This window comes from Electrona antarctica (genome assembly GCF_951216825.1).
Source record: "Electrona antarctica genome assembly, chromosome: 7".
NCBI classification, from domain to species: Eukaryota; Metazoa; Chordata; class Actinopteri; order Myctophiformes; family Myctophidae; genus Electrona; species Electrona antarctica.
The window spans coordinates 50574367-50591521 of record NC_136812.1 but is presented as its reverse complement, the minus strand read 5'-3'; the positions used below and the strand labels follow the sequence as shown (position 1 = coordinate 50591521).

The 17155-nt window shown below is 42.5% G+C and overlaps 1 protein-coding gene across 2 annotated transcripts; it reads right to left on the bottom strand.

Annotated features, from left to right (window-relative positions):
* Positions 1-710: 710 nt before the first annotated feature.
* LOC306925969 (ectoderm-neural cortex protein 1-like) lies at positions 711-16793 on the bottom strand. 2 transcript variants are annotated; one of them, XM_079505152.1, is made up of 14 exons: positions 16630-16793; positions 15328-15405; positions 12905-13121; positions 12351-12485; positions 11790-11981; positions 8800-8943; positions 8120-8288; positions 7516-7707; positions 6927-7055; positions 6440-6610; positions 4838-4906; positions 2677-2850; positions 1450-1618; positions 711-1360 (listed from the first exon to the last, which is right to left on the bottom strand). In XM_079505152.1, exons 2-14 carry the CDS (start codon positions 15351-15353, stop codon positions 1120-1122), a joined length of 2028 nt encoding a protein of 675 aa, XP_079361278.1. In that variant the 5' UTR covers positions 15354-15405; positions 16630-16793; the 3' UTR covers positions 711-1119. The 2 variants fall into 2 exon arrangements, with proteins under 2 accessions (XP_079361278.1, XP_079361279.1); XM_079505153.1 differs by having other exon boundaries at positions 15328-15388.
* Positions 16794-17155: the final 362 nt, after the last annotated feature.

Below are 17155 nucleotides of genomic sequence, written 5' to 3'. Positions count from 1 at the left end.
AATGGGAAACTAATGAGTTTAAAACCCCAGACACAAATACCTTGGATGATGCTGCCATCTGCTGTTCCAAATATGATTCTGCACCACACCACACCACACCATACTAGCTAATATCTTGTATAGCCTACTATTATACATGCATTATTACATTACATTATTCATATTTTATTTTTATTATTAATATTAATATTATTACCACCACCCTTTAATGCTGGAGCTGGCGAAAACTTCTGATTAAAAAGTGAGGATAAAAAATAAAAATTGAGGACAGAAAAGTGAGGACGCCAAAAGTGATTGGCCGCAATGTGATGATGTATGATGAATGGAGGCTCTCACCATAATGGACTATGTATGAACTGTGTGAAAAGTATAATTGCTCTTCACCTGCCATCGTCTACAGTTCATCAGTGTCTGCCCAGATTGTAATCATTGATAGCCTATCTATGTATATGTCATAATGTTTCAATAATGTGCCGACAAGCTGCTAGATCTTTGTTGTTCACCGTTGTGGTGAGTGTTGTTTTACCGTCACAATATCATAGCACATGTTCTGTAGTTGCCAGAGCGACAGATCATATACCATCACTGAAATTGATTCATTGAGATGAGTTTTTGTATTTCTTTAAAACGTAACAAAATTTTAACCAATAAACTCTATGAAGGTTGCACTGGTACATGCACATTGTGTGCTATATATCATTACAAAAATGTTATCAAAAGACACCTTTTTTATTTTATAAATCCTGTACCCCATAACTACCATGAGCAACATGGTATATCAAGTATACACAATACTTAACACATTGTACTTATACTCCTGTGCGTGTGTATAATAGACAAAAATAAAACACCCTCGGTAGCTAATTACCGTAATACACATTTTTACACACATAACGTGTGTCCCTCGATGTCTCAAAACATAAATATAAGTTCACAGCTAGACAAAAGAAACAAAAAGGGAAGCATGTATTATCTATACAGTGCATAACCTACAAAGACCTCACATTAGGCATGTGAAGCTATTGTGCAAGACACTTCCAGGGTTTGATTTGCTACAGTGCTCACCTCATATACACAGTATATGGCATCTTTTGCACCCATGAACGCATTTACTGGTCATTAATCGGAGTAGTAGGAACCGGAATCGTCTTCGTCAGATTCATGTGGCTTAGGGTAAGGTACCTCCTTTACATCTGTACTCAGCCAGAGAGAGACACAGCTGAAAAAGCTGCGACCTTTAGGTTCCGGCCCTCTTCTTTTATATGGGTAACTGGACCGTTGGGTGCGATAGTCGGGGAGCTCACACACACTTTCCCATGTGTCCGTCTGGTCACAGTACTCTTGGACGGCAAGGAGATCGCTAAACAAAGACAGAACCAATAGCAATGAGAGAAATGTTTGGTGGTGAACAGACACTTTATTTCCAGGTTATAGTAAATTGTCTCTTACCCATAATCACCCAACCCGCCTAGTACGTAGATCTTTCCAGCCATCGCAACCACACCAGAATAGCAGCATGAATGCCACATCGACGCACACATGGTCCACTGGTTTGTCGTTGGGTCATAGCACTCCACCTTGTTCGTGATCTGAACAACAACTGATGAACGCTTACCACCTGTTAGATAAAGAGGAATTAACACCCCGAACGCCCAGGGTTATTTAATCCATTAAATCATAGCGCCCGCAGCCCAGCCATTTATAGCAGCGGAGCACATTTAGCGACGGACCGGATGCTATCACGGATGTGGCTGAAGTAGCTTGATGTAACCAAAACCCTCTCGATCCGATCGACAACAACTGGAGGTATGATCAATTCTAACGTGAAATGAAATGAAATGAAATGAAATGAAATCTATATTTACCCAGGGTATCTGGGCTAAGCTCAAGAACTTGTTTCCAGCCAGGCCCTGCTCATAGAACACATTTCATCGTAGTGGTTGATGCCTTGTTCAAGGGCATTTCAGCGGTGGTAATTTTAACGTGTCGGACGGCTGGTTCGAACTGGGAACCTTCCGGTATCTAGACCGCGCCGCTATCCGTTCGGCCACCGCTGCCACAACGTGACTAGCGATGGGACCGCGATGGGCCGTCTAACACATACGTTTTTCTTAGAATTGGACGGAATGATTTAGATCAAGAGTTATTCACGTTTTAAGATTTTCGATCTCGTCGGCTAAAATGAGGGGGAACATTTTCGATGACGTCCCACCGGAAAATTACATTGAATGTTGCGCAACAGACGCTCCCAGCCTGTGGAGCGATGCAATCGGTTTTGATATCAATAATCTCCGTCCTTTTGATCGATCTCCGTCCTGAGTGCTGGGCGTTACTAATCGATTGAACGGAGAACTGAATGATTGATGATTGATTGAAAATTGTATTAACAGTCTGTAGATCAACATATCAACGAAAGTACAGGTCAATACAAAAACAGCGGTTTTGAGAGGCCAAGTAGTAGCCTAGCCAGTTTGTTTTGGGATGTATGGAGCCCTTTGAGGTGCTGTGGTACCATGAGTCAAAAAGAAAACTTGTAAGAAAAACTCCTGTTAGAGTCTTCAAATTATTTTTGCTGACCAGTGAGTAGATCATGTACAGCCACTTGTGATGACGGCTATGGCCACTGCTGTGGCCTAAAGAGGGTTTAAGACAAGTGGTTAAGAACAGGTATGATACCTATAACGTAGATCTTTCCATTGAGGGTGCAGGCAGCTGAAGCAGAACGTGGAACCTGCATAGGAGCCACTTCTGTCCATTCTGCTGTTTTGGGGTTGTACTTGTAGGCAGGGACGTATGTGGCATGGGGGACCTGTCCCCCGTGGGCCGCCAACCGGTATGTGGGCCGTGAGACTGTGAACGAAACAAAGAAAGAAATTGTAAAAAAAATAAATACAAGATGTGTTTCACCATGTTAATGATTTTTTTCAGACCTCTAGTTCTAGGAAACACAGAATGGGGGGGACTTTTTTATTATTTCCACACAACAGCTCTAAGGTATATTAATGACATAGTAAAATGTTGAAAATGAGTGGAATGCCCCTTTAAGTAGCAGCTCACAGTTATTCTGTCGCTCCTGTCCCATATGCCATGCAGCCTTTCAAGACTTTTTCATATTCCAGTGTGGTTCAGTCACTCCTCTTGCCCAGGTATGACATGAGGGCATCTCCAAACTCCTGTGCTGTATTCATCCTCCTCTTCCCACTGGGCAGTGTCATCTGGATTCGGAAGATAGGCAAACTGAACCTCCAACTTCATCCTCTGCCACTTTGCATTGTTGATCATCCACAAAGAGCTACTCAACCTCCCCACTGTCAGTGAAGGGGCCACCTCTGGACTTCAGTGTGTCCAGCTTGTCTAGTCTCTTCCTATCCTTTCTTTGAGCCATCTCTTGTTTCTCAAATGTAGTCTTCATGAGTTTACTCCAGTTTAGTTCGACCTCCCTTTTTGCTTGGGCTGCTGCCTTGAAACCTCTGAAGGACGGAATCTGTCCAGCCCTAAACCCCTGGCTCTTCTGCAAAATGAATGACCTGCTGACTGCGTTTAATGTGCATAGCTTCTTCAGTCTGTAGTCCACCTTGCCACATTGTCTCTCCATTCCAATGTTGTGCACAGGGGTTTCATCTATCTTGCATGCCTGTTCGCTGACAGGATAGTCCATTGGGAAGGTCTCCTCATCAATGCCATAGTCCCTCCTCTGCCTGGCCAGGACAGTCTGCAGGTGGGGCTGCATGAGATTGGTCAGCTTCTTCACTTCCTCCAAGTGTTCAGCAGCTATGTCTGACACAGAGTTCAGGACCTCCTCTGTGTATGTCTTCTTTACAATACTGACAAGCTAGTAGAACTCCCTGAGCTGAGTATGGGTAGCATATTTCTCTATGGTTCTGCCATAGAAGGGCTGGCAGGCAAACACCACAAGGACCACCTTGAGGTAGAGAGCTCCATCACTTCTCTGACGAGGCAGGCCAGGCGGTTGTTTATGAGTGTTTATGTAAAGGTTCTGGAACAGGACCTCTGTCAGATGGCCAAAGTGGTAGGTTAGGACTGCTGCTCCCCTGGAGAGCCACCCAAACCTGCTGTCTTTGTAGGCAAACACACACTATACCTGCCTTTGCTCAAAGAAGCGGTTCCAGGGTTTGTGGGCATACTCAGGAGCCACCAACTTGAGGCACAGGTCCAGTGCCTGTCCAGCCACACTGGCATTCTTGCTGTCTACATCCAGCTCCACCATGAAACTCTTTAGCACTTGCTCCACCTTCATATCAGCCTCTACCAACCGCATTACCTTATTCATGGCACTGCTAAAGCCCAGTGTAGGTGCCACAAAAGATCTGCCCTGCTGATGTTTCCAAGTTGTACATCTCTGCCAGCAGCTTTGAAAACCCTTTGTTGTGCTCTGTACTCAGTCATAATGTGTATCTACAATCTATCTCTATACACATCCTCTACACTGACTCCTCTGACCGACACCAGTATTTTGAACGCATATACACTTGCATTGCTATATATCTCCATGGACTGGTAAGATAGGCAGAGGAAATGGGTTCTCCTGACCCACATGTAGCTCTTGCACCATAAACTGGCCTACACCTTTATCCTTTCTAAGATTTCATTTTATGTTGTAATGAAAAAAGGGGGGGAAAGTGGGGAAAAAACATGTCCGATTTAGTTTTTTGGGTGGGGTGGGGGGGTTTATTTCATGCTAGGTACCAACTCCCAATACAAAATATCTCCCAAATGACCCAATGCACCCAATCACTGAAATGGGTGTAATCATTTTCCAATATTTTTAATTTTTAGGCCATTTATCCCTGTGTGTTTTCATCATCATCTACTAGACCTGTGCCCATCATACGTCTCTGATGGTAGCATTGCAATTGGGCCATGTCTGTGTCAGGGGAACCAGCACCTAGGAACCAGGAGGACAACAAGGCAAATCATTATGCATTGTCAACAGGAGAACGATGAATATGTAATAATAACAATAATCATTGTCAAGTTTGTCAACAGGGATGTCACAATTACAAATTTAAGTGGATGATTAATTATTGTCACACAAATAATTGCAATTAACAATTTAATTGTGTTTTTTGAACATTGGAACGTTACAATTTGTATTTCTGTTTGCCCTTTAGGCTTCGTAATCGCAAATTTCACAGGGCAGATATGACAAATAACTTAAATAAACATTTAATAAAGAAATTAATAAAAAAAACAATCTTTCCAAAAAAAACAAGAGACAAAATAGCAGAAATACACGAAATGACATGTAAGGTCGTGGATCTGCTATTTATTCTTTTGGAAACAATTGACAATTATGCAATAATAATTGCGATCTCAAATAATTGTGATGAGATACACTCAACTCACGATACGATATGTATCACGATATGAGGTTCACGATACGATTTTTCACGATATATTCAACACAATTATTTTCCAGACAAATGACCGAAAAATCTTTTTTTTTTAATGATTTATCTTCCCCCCAAGCTTTTTTCACATTTTTTATTTAACTACATTGCAAAAGTAGCATTACTTTTCATGTAAAATTACTTAATTTCTGTGCAACAACTGTAAACATGCTTTCATGTTTAAACCTAGCTCGAGTTAACATTTCTTCTTTTCTTTGATGGCATCTTAGGATAGATGTAGACCTATTTGACAGTGCAGAAACATAATTGCCTTCCTTGATGTATTAATGAGCATCAATAACGACCATCACCTGTGTCACAGACACAAAGCACGTGAATATGATGGAATATAATTACAGCTCACATTTCATATCACACACTAGCCCCCCTAAAAAAAAGGAAAAGAAAAAGGTTTTTCTCTTTTTTTGAAAATCGATATTAATTTTTAATAAATCGATACATATCGTCAGGATATAATATCGATATACGATATATCGTTACATGCCTAGTAATATGTAATAATTTTGACAGGCCTAATTGTCAACAGGGTAAGGATGAATATGTAATAATAACCAAGGCTTTGGACATTTTAAATTATCCTTTAAGTTGTTTATGTCCCTCAAGCATATTTATCATGTCCGTGCCATTTCTGCCTGGCTTCAGCTGTTCTGTAGAGCCCATTGACAATTGAATGGTGGTCGTAGCAAAAGTGGTAAGAGAAATATTCTCAAAGTGGATGGGAGGCGATTATTGCGACCATGTAGTTTTCTTGCTCTTGGCTTCACAGGGAGTTGAACGGTGGATCACAGGTTAGCCAAGAGGGCCATCTAATGTAAAAACCTGAAATAGCTCAAACTTGCCGTCCATGGCAGTGAATGAGTTTTTTAACATGTTCTGTGCCAATCACAGATGTACGTGTTTTTTTCTGTTTTCCATTTTTAGATGGCACTCCTTGTTAACCTATGACACACCGTTCGAGTCCCAATTAAAAACAGGTGAACCTGCAGGTGCATAAATGTGTCCCATACCAAAAACGTAGATCAGTCCATCCAGTGCGACCACAACAGGGTGGTTGGAACAGCGTGGCATGTCCTTATTGAGCTGCCAGGTGTTGGTGCGGGGGTCGTAGCGCTCCGCAAAGCACTTATTGCAGCCCTGGCCACCCACTGCCCACAGATAGCCATCCAGCACCACCAGGCCTATGGACCATAGGGCTAGGTTAACATTACTCAGAAATTAATCTTGAATATGGTCTATAAAATTGGCCCCGATATCGAATATATCTGATGATGATGATGATTATTATTATTATTAATAATAATAATAATCCCCACAGAAAATGACTCATTGTACGTATTGTATTGTGGAAGAGGCTGCTTGAATCCAATAAAATGTTTTGTTTGTTTTTACAACATTGGTTTTCGTACTTTATCGAAGATAAGTTATCCCGTATATTCAAGGAATATTCAATAATCAAATATTCATTTACGAGCCCTAATGGACAATCAGTCTTACCGAAGTCACAGCGTGCCTCATTCATGGAAGCCATCATGGTCCATGAGTCATCATGTGAAGGGTCGTAGCGCCACAACTTCTTACTGACTGAACCAAGTAGTTGTCCCCCGGCCACATACAAAGCAGTGCCTATGGTGGGAGAAGAGCAAAATTAACACGGCTTATGCCTTGATTGTTAAAGAAATGCACATTTTCAGACCTCAAGATAGATTGCCATTAAAGATAATATGCAGACTCTGGACCAGGGCTCACTTGAAAATCTTTGAATGCGTTCGTGCCCCCCCCCCATCTGACAGCGTATCTTACCGATTGCACCGTGAACAATGTCACTATTCTTTGCATTGCACTGATAGTACTGGTTACTCTGTTTGACAATGGCACTTTTCTGTTTTGTGAGGACAAACATGTTTTGTCTGCATCGTGCAGGAGGATATTTGTGTAGGTGTAAACCTTTGTAAACTGTTCCGTATCGAGGGTAGCCTTGGCCTCAGCCCTGAATCGCTAGCCATGCCCATTCAAAATTAAGTGAAATGAAATGAAAATGCAGTGTCGGGCTATATCGAGGGTGCTTCTTATTGTCATTTCTTACCGTTGTGTTGCTGTATCTGACCCTGATGATCCTCCTCACCTAACACAGCCAGACCATGCATGTTCACTTCGAATGGCAGACGGGTCAGACTCTTGTAGATTGGTGCATTGGTGTAGCAACGCCCGGGATCCAAACACTCAACGCGGTCAAGCAGCTTGCCGTCACTCTGACCTCCCACCATCACAATCACCTCTTGAAATACAGAGAGAGTGAACATAGACACAACATGTTGTAATACAGAGAGTGAACATAGACACAACATGTTGTAATACAGAGAGAGAGAGAGAACATACAGTAGACACATCTTTTAATTCAGAGAAGAGGGGGGGGGGGGGGGGGGGGGAGAGAGAGAATAAAAACCTTTTGTATGTACACATGACATGTTACTGTAGGGCAGCAGTGTACAGTTGGAGATATTGTCCTTTTCTTTTTGCTGAGGTTTGCGTGATCTGCGCAAACGAGCTTGTAGGTCTGCTATTTTTGAAAAATCGTGAAAATATTTATTTCAGAAAACTGGAGGATTTAGAAGGATTTTTTAAAATGTTGAGGTCAGGTCTAAATGGGTCAAATGATAAGGGACAATATCGGTGGCACCCAACTGTACCTTTGGTCCTACGTGGGTGTACTGCTTCACTGTAGGGCAGGTGATGCTGCTCCATGGCCTCAGAGATGAGCCTCTGGCAGCACAGGGATTCTTTCACCACCTCCAGAGACTCCATCGCATCGTGGAGGTACGAGGGACTGATCAGAGGAAGACGGATCAGCTCTAGGAACTTCAAGAACAAAAACTCATTTTTATACTAGTGTAAAAACTGGACATTGGGCGAAGACAACATTTCAAATCTCTACATCTGCCTCAAGACAGAGTCTTTACGTTTGTACGTACATAAACGTACACCTATGTTTGGAGGAACGTACGTACGGCAACATTGTGAACGTGATATCTCAGGTACGCCTTGAGGGAATTCCATGACATCTGGCAGGTTATTTATTAATTATTTATAATTTAATTTATTTACTTTGCACATGCATATGGGTATAACGACATATTTTAACTGCATCGGAGAATGTTGTTTTGATCACATTCCAAAGCCAATAACTTGATGACAGACTCAATGGCCTACTGGAGACTCCGCTGGTCAAATTATTTAGGCTTAGGAATGTGTCAACAACTAAACACATCTCCACAAATTCAAGGCTTCATGCCATGGGGTGTGTAATTGATAGAAAATAAGTCACTTAGTCTTTGCAGTAAATCAGGTGAAATATTGAGAAGTGACTGACCTTCTCAAAGTGCTGACTGCGTGTAGGACACTTATTGATCCACAACATGGCTGCCTCAAATACGGCCTCCTCTTTAGGAACGTTGAGATCTTCAAAGGAAAGAATCTTTGTCACCTTATCCACCGGGAGAGAGGGGAACTCCTCCTAGAAACAGAAACACACAATAGATTAGTTTACAGTGCACTGTTGTGATGAAAACAACAGAGCTGAGCCAGAAGGAAAAGCTCTCCGTCTACTGAGCAATCTTCGTTCCTACTCTCACAATCTCTTGAGAAAACTAGTGTTGACTCATCTTTACAAGTGGCTCTTATTTTGAAGAGGAAGTCAGTTTCGCTTGTAACAAAGCTGCGGATGTGGATTAAACACTTTTTGCCAAAGTTAATATATTCAGTTATTTACGATATGAAAACGATACATATGTGACTTATAAAATGTACACTCTTTGAAAATGTGTTAATTATTTCTTTCCCAAGTCTGTATATATACGTACGTCGACGCTAGGTGGCGTCATATCCCAAGTCCGTATATATACGTACCCCAACGTGGACTCTGTCTATATAATGGTTGATGCCTACGGAGGCCTTTAACATTGGTCCGGTTCCCATAACAACACCCCACCGTTCCAACTATGGGATTGCATATATATTCTCAGTGGAGAGCAGTGGAAGGGAAGATTTTCAAACAGTCATAACTCTTCTTCTAAAATCGCTGTCCATGGTGGATTTCCTGCCATCCACATTTCGGATTTAATTTAAGAGGTAAGGAGCTTGCGTGTGTTCCAATGCTGCGGTGCTGTCTGTAGCGAGGGGGGGGGGAGGGGCGGGCAAACACCGTCTATTTAAAGTGAATGTATGCTCTGGCGTATGGAGCTGGTGTTTATGCTAACAGCTAGTAGCAAAAAAAATTGTTAAACATGGAAGATCCACAGCATTGGGTGAGTAGTTCATTTTATCTGCACTGAGAGTTCATGTGCAATCAATCGCATGCTGGCTAAAGTAACGTTGTGGCAGAGTAGAGACTATCGCTGCAGAATTCATTGAGGAAAATATCGAGATCTTGATTCAGTACCTACGCAATCTCATTTCTGAATTTGAGCAAGAATCATGCTAGCCTGGCTAATAAGCCAGACTCAAATCACACTGTCGTGTGGTATTTGAGTCTGGAGATGCTGTGTATGGATCTTGTTTCCCGGGGGGCGGGTTCAAACATTTTCTCTTTGATGCAATTGGTCAGAGCTACTGTCAGTCAAAGGTCTCAAGCATTGAACGTCACTGACTGTACCAAAGCCCGCCCATATTGCATACCGTGTCCCGATTGGCCACACCAGTTCTCTGGTGTAGGAAATGGGCGTACAATTGAGCCTCTCCAGACCGTAATCCGCCGGCAGGCAATTTTGTTTTGCCAACGGCTGATTCGGTCTGGCTTATTAGCCCGGCTAGAATCATGCAGCACTAGTTGGCTGTCCAATTCATTGTAGTTGCTCTTTATGTTTTTGCTACAAGAGAGAGACTTTAATAGGCAATTCACACTGAGAGGGACTGAATCCGTTTCATTGGAACCGTTTCCGAATACGGTTGCCTGGTCCCCGATGGCCATGATTCACATTGCCCGAGATTCAACAGCGCACCCGGGTACACTTGCATAACACACTTTGATCCTCCAGATGGTGGTGTGCTTGATGGCTGGTGCGCACGGACACGTCGGACACTGACCATCAACTCTGCGACATTGTCTCCAATAAATCTCACATAGACACACACACAAATAGACACACTGCATTGCATTGCCTCTTTTGGCTCTTTGCCGTTATACTACTTCACTGTCAGCCTGCCTACTATTCACTGTGTCAGTCAGTTCTGTGCTCCAGTGTCGTGTTTGATATTAGTTTAATGGATTCTACTTTAGCATTATTATTATTTTGTAGTCCAAGTTTGTGTAGTCCAAGATCAGCGCGTACTGCGGTGCTGCACGTATAGCAGATTCAACATAGCAGATCTGCAAGCTCACAACGCGTCGCTCTGCGACGCGTTGTGAGCTTGTAGATCGGCGACGGGCGGCGTTGAGAAATGAGCTGGTGTTACGCGTTGTGCAGCGTCTGTGTTTTTTTTTGTTGACGCTTGGCTCGTCGACTAGAGATCATGTCACGTTCTAAAAAAAAACAGTCCACTTCCTTCTTTAGGTGCGCATGCATTCACATTGGAACGATCCGTATCTGAATACACTTCAACGGTCCAGAGACCCGCCCCCCATGCGGTCTCGGGGAAGGTTGGGCGATCCGCTCCCGGGAACGGTACGCATCATTCACATTACCACAACATCTGACAAGTGGTCCCGAGTCCGAACCCGGGACCATAGTGTGAATTGCAGAGAGGTATAGGTCAAGTACTCTTTGATGTTGTCTGTCTAAAGCCACAGTAGTTTGCTACATTTGGAATGTAGTAATAATTTCATGGGGGAAAAAAGGGAATGTTGCAGTGTATAGTTTTAGTCGACTAAATAGGCCTATGTGGGCTAAACTGGGGAAATCTCGAAAGAACGGCTAAAAACCGAGTGAAATGTCAACGGCCTATGCACCCTAGAGGAGCAAAGGGCTTAAGTCAAGTAAGTCAAATAGGCCTATGAGATTTTAGTCGACTAAATCTACAGTTGCTTTCGTAGACTAAAATGTATTTTGACGGGCCTTGATGCCGTCGTAATGGAAGATTTTACACTTGCTGAAAATAGCTGATCTACAAGCTCACAACGCGCTGCAGTGGGGCGCATTGTGAGCTTGTAGATCTGCTATTTCCAGCATGCAACCAAGTGTAAAATGGCTTGTGTCTTTTACTTATACTGGATCTCTTGACGAAATTGTCAATATGTATAGTCTTCGTTTGAAGTCATCATAGATTAGTTTTAATTTAGTTTCCATTTATTTTGTCAGTGATAAAAGGTAGTCGACGGAAGAAAAAACAAATCATATCAACACTGCAACAAACAACTTCTCTGACCTGCATGTAGACATCTCCGAAGTGGTGGATGATGTAATGCATGCTGGATGTCTCCAAGTCCTCTAAGGAATGGGCCTCAGCAAAGCTGTTAATGCCTAAACAGTTGTTGTTGTCTATGTGACGTCGCATGTAATAACAGCACTTCTCTTGGACAGCCTTCACATCCAGCATGTGTGCTGCTGCTAGCACGTCCTAGATAAAAGAAACAACTTCATTAGATAGAGAGAGAGAGAGAGAGAGAGAGAGAGAGAGAGAGAGAGAGAGAGAGAGAGAGAGAGAGAGAGAGAGAGAGAGAGAGAGAGAGAGAGAGAGAGAGAGAGAGAGAGAGAGAGAGAGAGAGAGATAGATAGATAGATAGATAGATAGATAGATAGATAGATAGATAGATAGATAGATAAAATGGTAAATGGTGCATTTATATAGCGCCTTTATCCAAGGTGCTTTACATTCACCCATTCACACACACATTCATACACTGATTGCGGCGGAAGCCATGCAAGGTACCAACCAGCACATCGGGAGCATGTGTGTGTGTGTGTGTGTGTGTGTTCATTACTTCACCTGCACATGTTCTTTGGGGATGGCCACCTCTGATGTGTATGCATAGGTCAGCAACAGGTCCAGGATGTGAGCTTCTACTCCATGGACGTTAACCCTGTCCTGTCTGGACTCCAACATGCCACATGTAAACATGGCCTGTGGAGGACGAAAAGGTGAACGCCGGGTTGTCTTACAGTAGGTCTCTAAATGTACATTGTGCCAATAATAAATGAATTGATGAGTTGTTATAGCACGGTCTTCAGTTCACATGAAAGCCAAAGTCAATGTCATTCCATTAACCCATTTTGACCTGAGATCAGATTCTAAAAATGTCTTCTACATCCTGACAGTTTTCTGAAAAAGCTATGTTTCTATGTCAGTAGTTCTTCGATTTTTCAAAAATAGCAGACCTACAAGCTTGTAGCGCGCCACCGAGTGGCGCGCTACAAGCTTGTAGGTCTGCTATTTTTCAATAGCTAAAGCATAACATAATGCTAACACCAAAAGGGGTTCCCGCCCAAAATGGGTTAACAGCACCAGGTCATTAAATGTTCACATGGAACGTTGAGGTTTACCTGAAAGTAGGAGCTAAAGGATGCGAGCACAGCTCTATGACAGGGGAACTCCTGTCCCCCACAGCACAGAACCACATCACACAACTCTCTATTGAGCCGAAGACGGTTCAGGCCTTTTAGGACCGTGTCGGGATGCTTCTTGGTCTCCTCCACAAGCACACAGCTCTCCTTGACTCTCTCTCTCTCCCACTGTCTCTCTCGCTCCTCCTCAGACTGCCTGTACGTGTACGAGCAGATGGAATAAATGATTACACAGTGTTTGTGTGTTATTCCTATGAATTGAATAGGACTATGGAAACAATAGGCTTTCTTGGGTTTTAGATAATCTTAGTGGACCTGGTATTGAACTGTACTTTCCTGTGCTTTTCTCTGCAAACTGTTAAAAAAAGTAATTGATTTATTTATTGATTCATTGATTCATTGATTTGATTCATTATTCTTTTAGATAATCGCAATGGAAGTGGGGAAATAAAGAACATGGTTCCAGGGGGTCACCAGCAAAATGTGTAAATATAGCATCAAAATCAGTTTAACCCTGTAGTGTACATTGACCATTTGATATAGAATCGAAGAACAAGCTCACAATGCGTTGTTGTGAGCTTCTAGATAAGATTGTTTTTCTGAAAACAAATTTGAATGCTTATGGAATATTGCTTATGTAATATTGTCCCTGGCAAAAACCTATTTTCAGATGGGGGTCCGTGGGGGTCCTTGATATGAAAACATTTGAGAACCACTAGTTTAAATGTATTTACTATGTTGCTGAAACTTAATGTATTGCCAAAATGTAAATCTACTTTAACATTTCAAATTAAGATTCATGATAACCTTTGATTTATTGAATACTTTATTAACTCTTTTCCCCAAGTCCGTACGTACGTCGACGCTAGGTGGCGTCATATCCCAGGTATATACATACCCCAACGTATACTCCATCTATATAATGGTCCTACGGAAGCTTTTAACATTGGTCCGGTTCCTATAGCAACGCCCCACCGTTCCAACTATGGGATTGAAAATATATTCACAGTGCAAAGCAGTTGAAAGGAGGATTTTCAAGCCTCCATGAATCGGATTCTAGGATCGCTGTCCCTGGTGGATTTTCTGCCATCCACATTTTGGATTTAATTTGTACCACGGTCCGCGGCGCTGCCGCCATGTAAAAGCTTCTGACGAAAGATAAAGACTGTGTGCGTGTTCCAATGATACTAGAGTGTGTGTAGCGAGTGGGTGGGGGGGGGGGGGGGGGGGGGGGGCGTGCAAACTCAGACAAGTGAACGCGTATGCTGGCACTGGGAACTGGGGTTTATGCTAACAGCTAGCGGTAGATATAGAGTTAACAGTTTGCAAAAGGAAAAAAAGCACAGGAAAGTCACTTCAATACAAGGTCTGATAATGCCGATGAGACATTTTGGCCGTTATCGATATCCGATATAATTAATTGCTGTTATGGCTGATGATAACCGGTATTACCAATGTCGATATGATCTCATTCTGTATTAAAAATATATACTAATTTTGTCCATGTAACAGGTTATCTGCAATGCAGGCTTAGGCAAGTCAGATGTAACTTTAATACCGTATATTTAATATTGTGAGCTTGTAGATCTGTTCAAGCTGTTACTTTGGGCTTGTTTATCTGTAAAGACAATCGATTGATTAATCGAACCGATGCCGATTAATCAAATAACTAGAATCGGCCGATACCGACGTGTTTGCCGATTAATCTCCCATCACTAATTAAAACCATATTGGTTAATTGCCGATCTGGTCCCACCTGGGTCCAGACTCCAGCCCTATAGAGCGTCGCAGTCCCACACCCTCGAGAGACCCGGAAATTAAATCCCTGTTCATTTTCCTCAGACTTTTCAGAAAGTATTTATTTAAAGACGTTCACGCCGCGGACAAAGCCAACTCTTGCCGTGACAAATCATGACAACAAACACAATTTTTCGAGTTGGCTTTGTACGACGCTTATAAGGTCTTTAAATAAATACGTTTTGAAATGTCTATGGGAAAAATGCATTGGGAATCATTTCCTGGGCCTGGCGTCGTCATGAAAGGGGGCGGGACTGCGACGCTCTATATATAATGAGTTTGTTGTTTAGTGCCTTGTTAGCCCTGATGGAAACATGATGGTTTAATAAAGATTCTTCTCCTCATTTAAATATCGAGTGCCCAGATCACCGGTTTCCATTGGGGTTAGATATTAACCTGACAAATTAAAAGAAAAATAAATCTGTCTCCGCCGGTAATCAAATTAATGGCTGTGGAATGCCACAAAAACCAAATTGGAATTTCAAAATTCCATACTTTTCCAGACACATTTTGGACCCATTGGGTCGATCATCGGGCAAGCTGCGGACGACAAAACGAGGTGTCAGAGCGAAAAAGTGATCGGTTCTGTGTCAAGAGGGACTTACAGGGGGGTAGAGCTGCGTGACGTCATGTTGTAGTTTCCGGTTGTCACCTTATCACCTAAACCTGGAGCATGAATAAGCCTAAGAAGCATAAGAAGGTATCACTGACTGCCGACCGGGCAGGGACCAGGAGCCTCCCCCTGAGCCTCCTGCCCAGGAAAACAGAACAGCAGTAATAGTTTTGGAAACAAAAAGAATCCATACAATATTTTTCATTCCCCATACTTTAAGACCTGGAAAAGTATGAAATTAAATTGCATACTTTTCCATACTTAACATACAGTAGCATACGCACTTTGGGGAAAAAAAAAGAAAATCACACCCATGTGAAGTTTGATTGATTGATTGAAATATGTATTAACAGTTTGCAGAATTACAGTACATTTCAAGCACAAACTCAATACAAAGGCTGTTAACTGTGAGTGGACGACCCAATTAAGCATTACACTTGTTTACAAGAGGGTCCACCATGTTCAATTCATCAAAACATTTAGAGACGTACAAATAGACACTTCTATATAGTCAAAGAACAGAACAGATCATGAATTCATCATAAAGGAGGTAAAAAGGGAAAAGAAACATATACAGTGAGAGGAAAAGGGGGGGGCGGTGGGGGGCGATTCAGATTTTACGGGGCCAGTTTCGAATTGCAGCCGTCCGTAGGTGAGCGGTGAGTGGTGCATCTCCGTATTGGGGTCCCCGGGGGGGGGGTCCACGGAAGCACAAAAAAATTACTAATTATGGATAATTATAAGTAATAATTAGGTATACAATAAATAAGCGTTCACGTTCAACAACGGAACTCAACCGTTTTGTTTTTTTGCACTTGCTCCATTTTACTCCCTTACATCTACATAAACGTTCAGATTTCAAATATAAAGTGCTCACCCCAGAGCCATGGATGTTACATTTCTGCTCGGGTGGGTAAAAGTATCCGTGTCTTCCTTATTGTTCATTAAAAAGCTCTTTAATCAGCTCGGCGGCCATTTTATCAATGTTTCGTCATACGCGTTCAACTACTCGCCCCTATCGGTTGGGGGGTGTATTGCATGGCTGAAAAATGTTCTGAAACCATTTTCAGAACATTTTTGCCGTTCTGATTAAAATGCTTTTTTATTGAACAATAGATACGGATAATTATACCCACCCGAGGACTTATGTAACATCCGTGGCTCTGGGATGAGCACTTTATATTTGATATATAAACGTTTATGTAGATGGAAGGGACGGGTTGTAAATTGTTAATGGAGAAAGTGAAAAGAGAAGTAAACCATGGCTATCACATTAAAACAACCTCAACCATACCTCTGTGTCTTTCATCCAGATATGAATGAATGAGTGCAGTAGTCCTGGAACCCAGAAGTCTTCTTTAACACTGAAATGTGTGTTATTTATTTAGAACTATTAAAACTAACTTTCTGCTCCTCGCGCTTCGTCTTCAAAGTGAGTGTTGTTGTGTGCAACCACTAAACGTGTCCGTCTGAAAACACACGCTAGTATAGAAGGAGACAGGTTGTAACAGTCAGTATGCAGTGCACCACCCAGTGGCACCAACGGGCACTGCATACTGACTGAATGAAATCTATATTTACCCAGGGTATCTGGGCTAAGCTCAAGAACTTGTTTCCAGCCAGGCCCTGCTCATAGAACACATTTCATCGTAGTGGTTGATGCCTTGTTCAAGGGCATTTCAGCGGTGGTAATTTTAACGTGTCGGACGGCTGGTTCGAACTGGGAACCTTCCGGTATCTAGACCGCGCCGCTATCCGTTCGGCCACCGCGGCCACAACGACTGTTACAACTTCCGCGTAAACCTCAGTCTGTCTGCCCA

Coding starts and splice junctions, on each gene's coding strand:
- LOC306925969 (XM_079505152.1), bottom strand. CDS start 15,353: ATGACGTCACGCAGCTCTACCCCCCT. Junction 1,619..2,676: donor TGGAAAGATCTACGTTATAG/GTATCATACCTG, acceptor TTTATCTAACAG/GTGGTAAGCGTTCATCAGTT. Junction 1,361..1,449: donor GGCGGGTTGGGTGATTATGG/GTAAGAGACAAT, acceptor GTCTTTGTTTAG/CGATCTCCTTGCCGTCCAAG.